Source organism: Phaethon lepturus, unplaced genomic scaffold, assembly GCF_000687285.1.
Source record: "Phaethon lepturus isolate BGI_N335 unplaced genomic scaffold, ASM68728v1 scaffold47647, whole genome shotgun sequence".
Taxonomy (NCBI): Eukaryota; Metazoa; Chordata; class Aves; order Phaethontiformes; family Phaethontidae; genus Phaethon; species Phaethon lepturus.
The window spans coordinates 1,022-10,894 of record NW_010554956.1 but is presented as its reverse complement, the minus strand read 5'-3'; the positions used below and the strand labels follow the sequence as shown (position 1 = coordinate 10,894).

Here is a 9,873-nt window from a genome sequence, read left to right as displayed (position 1 = left end):
AAAGAGTGTATTACAAATACGGTTTTCCGCAAAAGCATCCACGCAGCAGAGCAGTAGGCAGAGCTCTGCCTGTTCCCTGTTCAAGATAGGTCACTTAAGCAAGGTGTTATGACCGATTTATTTCATACGCTAGTTGCATACGTTTCAGTTTTGGGTTGAACCTGCGCAGTCTAAAAGGTGCTGATTCAGCATACTGCACGTTCCCACAGCTGTGTTCTCTTCACACGAAGAGATCCCGTGAATTTCCTCAGTGGGCAATATCCAAGTTACTCTTCTACAGGCAGCGGTAGGGATGGCTCCAGGGCCAGCAGAGCTCAGCAGCAAAGTCACAAGCAGCGCACGAGCCCTACAAGACGACAAGCGTTCGTGCCTACACGTCAGGCGACGGCAACAGCCCCGGGCGAGGGGGGCTGCCCTCGCCTGTCCCTCCGCTTCGCCCCGCAGCCCCCAGGGACAGCTCAAAAGCCCAGATCCTCTGCTGGACCTTCCCCTTTTCAACACTGCCTTTCCCCAGCTGTGCTTACAAAGCGCTGCTCAAGCATTTTCAGTAGCAAAAGATGAATGCTCCCGCTTCCTATTTTCGTAGGGAAATGGGAAAACTGCTCACCGTTTACTTTAATCCTGCGCTGACTTCAGAACTGAACTGAACGGGGCATTTCATAAATAAGCTTAGACTTACTTTGTTTCAGGCAACCTGAAGCCGCTTAGTCCTTCAAATTAAAGTGAATAATTACTTTTCTTTAAAGGGACTTGACTCCAGTCAAGTTGCATTTTAAAACAAGACAACTGAATAGTATTTTAAATTGCCAAGTTACGTTAAGATCTAAATTAGCATTATTTAGCATTCAACTTGTAAAACTTCATCAGTAAAGCCGTCCCACTTGCGAATCGGACCCAAACGCACAAGAGCCAGTTTGCCTGCGATGCGCACGCAGGTCCGTGGAGCTCAGGTGTGAGAACGACATTCCAAGCTCGGCGTTCCACCCAGAGCGCCTCACCAAGAAGTTACACACGTTAGAATAAAACGTGAAGTCTGGCATGTTCCACAACACCCCACGACTTTAGACTTTTCTTGTGAAAACACATGGCAGGCTGATATTAGCCTAAGCCACTGTGCCAGCGCAGAGACTGCTTTTGCTACGCAGATTAGCTCAGGCATCTGTGAGTAGCGCTTGAAACGGTGACAACTTTGAATTTACGGAACCTGAGTAAGTCAGAGCTTGCCATTAAACTCACGCTCTCAAAAGCCATCATCTTTCCCTGGTGGCAGGCAGAACACTACCTTTTCCACACTGAAATGATTTGACCAGGACAGTTAAGAAATTTCAGAGAGTCACTAACTCATAGTTGGGAGAGAAAAAAAGGACACGGACACACACACCTTCAAAAGTACGATTTCCTTCTGACGCAAGTAAAGTTTAGGTGTGCACATGGGATCTACCTGTCTTAAATCCTTGAAGGAAACTAGACTGTGAAGACAAAAATCAGTTGAATTGATAGTACACACTAGCCTTTGTCCATCAAATCAGTGTATCCAAACATGCTTTGCAATTAAGTCTTTAAAGCACATTACCAGTTTAAAACACAGTAGACTTCTGTGCATTTGACTGAATTCCAGTCCCTGTTCATATGCACTTTGACACAGGTCAGCTAAAACACTGAACTAGCCTTTACTTTAAAAACGATGACTGTTTAAGTACTGCATATTGCTTGCCATCCTGCTTCACAAAATTGCGAGATAAAGCCACTGACAAAACCAGAAGCTGAAGTAGTAAAGACTTGCAACGTTTTCCACTTGCTGACTGAAATCACAGTTAAAAACCCATCTGACACATCCACCCTTCCCCTCACCCCGCGGGCATGCGCCCCACCCTCAGCAGCAGCACTGGTTTGCATATACTTACTTTAAAAAAGTACCTATGCAGAGTGTTTCAAGACCCATCTCGGCCCGTTAAAGGATTTTCAAAATCAATTGAGACAGATATGAACACGCCTGAGTTTGGTGTAGTGTGCCTAGGCGCACTCGGACCTGCTCTTAAAATTGAAGATTCGGGTTAAGCGCTTCACAAATGATCACAGTTCAGCCATAAACAGCAACGTTTGTGCTGAGCATGCTATGGCAGAAACTTTATTCGGTTCATTTTGAAAATATTTGCAACCAAAATTTATTTTTGTAAACTCACAGAAATAAGCTTTAACATATAGGCTGTGTACAACTCAAATACAGGTAATACTTTTAGCAATAACTTACAGATACAAACTAATGATAAACTACAATTTCACAGAGAATTGTAAACATTTTGCACAATTGTCAGTCCTTTCTTTTAGGCAAAGTGCTCTTTTGATGACAAATAAATTAACACACACATAACTAGAGTGGACTACTTCCAGACAATACAAAAAGGTGTTTAATAAGGCTTGTAAACAATGTAATCGTTATTTATGCGGAATCCATAAAAGTGTCTTGCAGGCTAAATGTACTTACATACCTGGGCAGCAAAAATGATCTCGAAAATGCTTTAGATGTTAAATAAAAAGTTAACATTAATGTCTTTCCAATGATATTTTTAACACGCCATGACTTCAGGTTACATCCTTAATAGCTTCTATCCCTGACCGAAAGGAATTAGGTGTGACTTATTGGCAGCTGTGTCATTGAGTGGGGTAGCAAAGGCTGGAGTCCAAGGGCTGTCGGTGAATGAGCTACAAAAGACAGAAATATTTACTGGTCAACTCCACGGGAGGCAGAGAGAGATGATAAGCTTATAAATCGCATTGGGACATCACGGTTCACCAGCCCCCGCCACGGCAGCGTGCGCCGTTCTCCCCCGCCCGCCGCCGCTCCGAGAGACAGCAGCTCCGGCCGCACGCACGGCTCAGCCTCGTTCTCCCGAAGCCTCCAGTCTTCCATCACGAGTGCGAGCCCAAGTTGTTGACTCGCTGGGTCACGAGAGACGCAGTGAACTAAAACACCCCCCCGACACGTTGCTGTCAGGGAGCCTAAACGTTCAGTGAAGCTGCTGGACCGAGCGTATCTTCAGCCCGTGGGGTAAGAGTGGGGGAGCGGGCGGTAAACGGCTTTCATTAAAATTACGTATTGTTAAAAACGTGGCACGGGTGTTTAAAAAACGTTTGATTTCTTATTACTAGTGTTGATAGTTTGGAGGACGCACAAGAAGCGGTTGTCATACCCAGACCTTCAGCTACGCTCTTACAGCGAAGGGCTACTGCCTGAAGAGGCACCCTTCTTAACGGCGTCCTGGCCGCCCGCGCTTCGCCAAGATGTTCTGTAACGACCACTACCAGCCAAAAATCCGTTAAGTTTCTTTATCGGTACCTTACCTACCGTCCATGTAGCTGTGCAGGGCGCTCAGCATGCTCCCGTCCGGGGGCGCGTACGCAGAGTAGGCCATTTCCTCCAACACGGGGGGAGACAGCCTGGAGGGCTGCGCTGCTGTGACCGGAGCGCTCGACGAGTGATTAGGGCTGACGTGTTTCTTATGGCGGGCTCTGCAGTTCTGAAACCACACCTGAAAAGGGGGGAGACGTACACCACGGTGAGAGACTGCGCCCGTTCCGTGCCAGTGTTAGCCTAACAAAACCCCGGGAGCTCCAGCGTCGGCCGCGTTCAGCTGGTTGCTCGGGCCTTCGGCAGAGCGCCGGCAGCCCGACCCAGACGCGCTCGCCACGGTGAGCCACGAGAGGCGCGCGAGCTGCCACCGCTTTAAGGCTCGACCGCAGCCGCCAGACGCCTCGCTTCCGGAGGAACGCTCTGCCTGTCTTCCAGGCCAGAATGAGCCAAGGGAACCGCAGACTTGGTTTTATTTATATAAACATAGAAATGTATAATTTATGTTATATAAAAATTCATATTTGTGTATAAAAAAGAGCACGCATACAACATTTGCCGAGAGGCATCTTCAAGCAAAGATTCGAAGTTTGCGTTTCCGTTTTGGACAGCAGAGACATGTATTTTAGCTCTGCTCTCTAGGACAGAGCACCAGATAGTCCCTTACTCCTAACGTGTCACACCACAAGCCATTTTCAAGAAGAGCGCAGGCCTTAAGAGCAGGCTATCGAAGTCAGAAATCCGTTCAGAAGAGTGCCGTTCTACACTATTTAGGCTGAGCAGTTTCTTCCTGAAAGATTATTAATCCTCCACACAAAGCATGAGAGGAATACGGCTGGTTTTCCAAATTAACGTGTTCGTTCTAGACCTGTTCCTGACTAAGGATATTGTCTGAAGTTACATTAAAACGGCCAGATTAGACCTTTTTCCATCTCGGAATAACTACGTGGAGGAAATTGTCACTAGGCTTTTGCAGCGGATAAGCACCAGACTTCGTTAGCCCAGCAACGCAGCAGTTACCTGTATGACGCGCCTGCTCAAGCCTGTTCTTTCTGCCAGTTTCTGAAGCGTCTGTGCGTCGGGATTGTTGTCCTGAGCGAACTGTGCTTGCATGACCTGGAAGGGCAAGGCGAGAGATTGCGCTGTAGAGCGTGCAGCCCCCAGAGCAGCACGAGAGACTCCGCTCAGACCGCGGTCCAACTCCTTGCCTGTTTTTAGGAAACTTGTAGTCACTAATGCCCAGACAGTCCCCAATACATTAAGGGGGGAAAACCCCCCCAAACCACAAAAAAAACCCAAAGCCAAAATACCAGCCCTTTACTGTGCTTAACTGACCAGAGACATTTACCAGAAATGAGAGAAATTAATTCTGCTTGGCAGTAGTACGAAGTGGAGAAGCTGCTCCGTTATGATTGCTCGCACCGAGAGGACTGTGGGAGAACATCCCCCGCCAAGCAGTTCAAGCACGCTTGATAAAGAACGCGTCTGTAGCCGCAGGCCACGGCGCGCAGCGTAAGGAAGGAAAGAACCTGGATCCGCCTCTCCGAACTCGTCAGTCGCTGTCTCCATCCTGCATTACGCGGAGCATCTGAAGCCTCGTCCCAGCTGCGCGGAGGATGCAGGCAACCGGGAAAGCGCCTCGTGCTCCCGCACCCGGAAGTGACACGAGGAACACCGGGCGCCTCGGCTGACCCGCGCTCATCGTGTCACGGAAAACTGAAGCGAACGCCTGCCATTAGGATACGGATTGCATTTCGGGGGGAAGCAGATGTCAGTGCGGCCTGCACCCTGGCCAGCTGTAGAGCCTGTCGGAGTTTACCTTATTTAAGAAAGTGAGGCTCCATGGATTTCTGCAGGGCATCTTCAGCCACTTCATAAACCGTAGGTTCTCGTTTCTGGATTTTGTCCCTTGATGGTCTGCAAATTCTGCCTGGCTTTATCTTTGAAGATTCAGACTACTTCACATTCAGAAACGTTGAAACTATTTAACCTTCCTACTGTTTCATACAAAGGCGTCAAAAAGCACGGACATCCTTTCCTACAAGCGCTTCACGAGGTACGTTACTACATCCCTCTGATGCTTCTCTCCCTGAAGTAAAGTCTTACACCAGCATCAAGGACAGGCACGGAGGCAGATGCGCCGAGCAGACAGCAAGGGTCATTAACTAACGAGCGGCACTAAGACCTCAGACACCTGCTGGAGTAGGTTACAAACTATTCGAATCGGGAAAAGAGGGGAACACGGCAGCTTCGCTGGCAGCAGAGAGGAAGAAGCCCTGAATGCGGCCGGGCCTGTCTCCCATCCAGCGACTGCTGGCAAAGAAAGTCCCCTTTCACAGAGGTCTGAGCCCTTGCCAAATCATTGCTAACACGCTCGTTTTGTTCTAACACCACACTCTGCCTCCAGTCACGGCTGAAGTAGCAAACGAGCTTTGGCCAGCCACATGCCATGTTACACAGCACCTCCTAAACGCCTCGCATGCGTTATTACACCTCGGCTTTAGTTTTTCTCAACTGCTTTCACCACAAACAAGAGGAGGACAGGCCAACAGAAGGGAACTCCGACGGAGACAGCAGAAAACAAATGGTGCAGCGACCACGTGCAACCGGAATTTCCAAGACACGTTACAAACGGAAAGCAGGGACGCATGGGTAGCGTTGGGTAGAAAGCCGCGGCTTCCTTCCCGCTACAGCTTGAAACCTTTACAATCTGGTCTCACCACTACCCGTTTCACAGGAGCAGCCCTCCTCATGGTGGTTTTGCCTAGAAAGCGAACTTAAGCGGAGATCCAGCGGGTGAAATAACCCGTATTCGAGGCCGTCCAGTGCTAGCTCTTGCCAAGGGAGCAACACACGACAAGAAGCCTTGAAAGCAGAGCAGGCAGCAGGCCATGCCCCTCCCTCGTCCTTCAGGGCAGGCTTGACCCTGCAGGAGGGGTTTCGGTTTGGCACTTCCAGGCTTCCTAGCGCTCGCTTCCCTTAGTCCTGACCATGGAAAGGCCTAGAACTAGTGGCTGAGCTAGGGATATTGGAAAAATCATTCTTCAAGAACGCAGGTTCAAGAACAAATCAGACAGTATTAGAATTACTGCCAAGTACTTCAAATGCACTTTCCCTATATTTCACTCCACCTGGCTCTATGAAAAACGTGGGGTTTTTCCCCTAAAATGTGCAGCATTAAATACTGAAGCCAGGTCTTGAAATACGACACCAAGTCTATCATGACTTCAGTATTTTTTTTAACAGGCAAAGCTCAAAGACACGGCGAGGAAATCAGCACATGAAGCATTTTGGAAGGGCTGGGAAAAGGAGAAGAAGATAAGGAAGACAAGTAAAGATGAGTCTCTGTTGATAGTCGCTCTTCCTGGTGTACAGAAGTACAGCCAAGACTATGACATGTGACCTAAAAAGCAAGTATTGAGGAGAATCCTCACAGGAGGAAAAAGGGCAATCAAGAAATAAATGTGCAAATACTCCCTGTCTTCCCTACAAACCAAAGCCAAAAAGGAACAGTCATTAGAACACGGGAGTCAGCCTGTGCGCCCGTGAATATAAGCAGGAGCCCACGATACTTACCTGTTTTGAGAACAAAATCTTTTGCAGCCCTCGTTGTGCATTACAGGAAAGTTCAAACTTCTATCCTGTCAGTGTCTCGAAGTCATACACGGTGCCCAGCTTTAGTACAACCCTTCACATTACATAGTTCTAAAAATATTTTGTCTTTATTATGTGTAGCGATGTAAATGCCTGATTAAATAGATTTCATCGAGCAATCAAAATAGAACAACCTTTTTGTTTCCACTCTGCAGAATTACTAGCTGCCCCCAGGGAAATAAAAAGCTTGAAGAGTAACTATTTCATATTAAACTGCTGAAGCTAACAAACAATTCCAGAAACATGCTGTGTCTTGATAGTTTATGAAATAGTTTAAAGCATGCAAGCTTCCTCCCCCCCATCATATGCATCTGATTTCCTATCAGTTCAGCACCCATGTCCTGCACAAACCTGAGCTAGGCAAGTTTTTAGCGCTGCCTCTACCTGGAGTTGATCTGCTGTGAAGCTGGTCCGAGCTCTTTTTGCTGGTTTTGGATGATTAACATCTTGTTCTGTTAGTAATGCTCCTTCCACACTAATCCCATTACCTGAAGCATTAAAAAGAAAACAACACCGTCTGCTAACCATTCAAAACCATCTTATTCGTAAGTCAGACTGTCCTCCAACAATGACCGACAGTACTTGGCCAGCTGAATTTCAGCTTTAAAAAAAGACATATTCTGTTCAAAGTTAAATTGATCTGGCACCATTACTCATTACACCCCAAACGACTCCCTTGCAAGCAAGGGAAGGAATAGATCCAGCGTGATATTTTATCAACTAGATACGCTCTTGCTTTCTTTTCCTTAGGATAGAAAACAAGTTATACAAAGTTATACAAACTTAAAAAAAATTAAAACATCAAATAACTTGCACATTATTTTAATTCAGGAACCTGTGCTTCCAGCCTTAGTAAAGCTAGGTAATTACCTCTTAATAAGGAAGATGAAGTAAAACCCAACAATTTAATTAAAACTAAACCACAAACATAGCTCTTAACAAAAGCAGTATGTTACCATTTTCAACTTCTCTTTTCAGATTGTCCAACATGCAGTCGTAATGTACTCTACAAAGGACCTTCTCTTCAACCAACGCAAACTCCTCTCCAGTGGAAAGCTGCCTTTTGCAGGAGAAGCACGCGAAACACGCCAAGTGGTAGACGTTTCCTTTAGCCCTTCGGACCCAGTCAGTAGAATGAATGTGCCTCCCGCAGCGGGAGCAGCGGGTGCCATACCGCCTGCAAGAACAACGGCAAGAGGAGCGTGAAGGCACGGACACCGTCTCGGGCAAAAGGGTGACCCCGGGAGGGTCAGAGGCAGCCGGGATGTCGCAGCGCGGCTGAGACCCCCAGCAAACAGGCTGACCGCAAGGATGTGGGGCACAGCGTAATTGTGTTTTCGTTGCAAAAAAAAAAACACAACCCAGAAAGTTTGTATCCGATAGCAAGACCGCTACTAAACTACAGAAGTTAATATTTTCATAAGGCAAAGAATAAAATGGAAACATCTTAACTGCTACATGAATTTGCAACTCTTCATCTTTCCTTTTGTAACGATAATTGAAAAGCTGTGAGTGGGAGATGGAAACAGCTGACTTTGTCTTCAAAATTCTCCCAATTATTCAAATATATTTCACATTCCTCTAGCAGTAGTATGAATTATTATATTTAGCTACATCATCTTTCACTAATCATTCAGTCCCCTTCAGCAGAAGAAGGGGGAAAACCTGTATCTTCATAGTTATTTCCTTAATTATCACCACATTATGACTTCAAAATAAATTCAAACATCTGCAAGTATTTACATTACTGCAGTAGAATATTTCTCTTTGAAGAGGAAACTAGCCACCAAGATACACTGACTATGTAGATAAGAATTTGTCCTGAAAAGAAATCTTTGCGGATTCATAAGGCCTTTTTTTGAAGTCCCACAAAACTTTGTTTTTCCAGAAGTTCACAGTATTCAGCCTGCCCCCCCACCCTTCTTTGAGTGTCAAAACTGACAAGCAGAATATAATCCATTCACTACACAAGTGAGAATCCCATAAATAGTCTGGTCTGGGGAAGTACTAGTAATCATGCCAAAATTAACAGCAAAACTTTTTGCTACTTTCTGTTTTTGTATCACGATTACTTTCCATGCCAGCACGAACAAATAATATCCTTCCTTACAGGATTAGACCTTACTCTTGAAGAACGCTTGGTGTTCTAAATCAAATTGACCACAGAGGCTGCATAACAAGAGAGGGGCAGAGGGGGAGACTTAGCAGGTCGTTACACTAGACAGGCTTGGGGTTTCCCCAAGTCCCTCCGCAAGAAATGTCAAGAGTCTAACTACTGAAAATAAACCTAGCGAATAAAGAGCCTAAATGCACACTTTAGTTGCAGTTTAAGTGAGAAACAACAAGCAAGCGTGACATGTTGTCTAATAAAATTACATTCCTGTATGATATACCTGAAATAATCAAGTTTGCAGAAGATATCTTTATCTTTGATGTAACAGCTGGTGTGCCTTCCTAGAGACGTCCGGCAAACGCTGCACGAGAGGCAGCGCACATGCCAGCAGAGGTCGTTCACCTGCAAACACACAAAAGCAAAACACCGCTCAACACTTGTGCTGACAATGTTATATTTTGTATTTACAAAAAACTATTTTTTCCATCCACACAGACAAGGCTAAAAATTACATGTACCACGAGTCACAGAAAATTTGTCTTCAAGGCAAAATATTTTTCCTATAGAGCTGCATGCATGTTAAGGGTTAATGAATTTGATGGAGGTCTTCAGAATAAGATTTTATGGTTTTGTAATTAAAAGCACCAGAAGAGGAAGCAAGAGATTCAAGTTCCACGTAGATATTTTGTGCCCAGTTCTGTTCTCATAGCATCAGAGTAACAGAGCAAGTTTTGGCCTCGCATGACCTTAGGACGGC

General features: G+C 46.0%; 1 protein-coding gene across 1 annotated transcript; it reads right to left on the bottom strand.

Annotated features, from left to right (window-relative positions):
* Nucleotides 1-2,103: 2,103 nt before the first annotated feature.
* LHX8 (LIM homeobox 8) lies at nt 2,104-9,558 on the bottom strand (the record flags this gene model as incomplete). The annotated part of the gene is made up of 6 exons (XM_010292005.1): nt 2,104-2,703; nt 3,347-3,530; nt 4,370-4,465; nt 7,388-7,491; nt 7,960-8,180; nt 9,397-9,558. Coding segments are annotated over 6 exons (844 nt in total), but the record flags the coding sequence as incomplete, so codon positions are not given.
* Nucleotides 9,559-9,873: the final 315 nt, after the last annotated feature.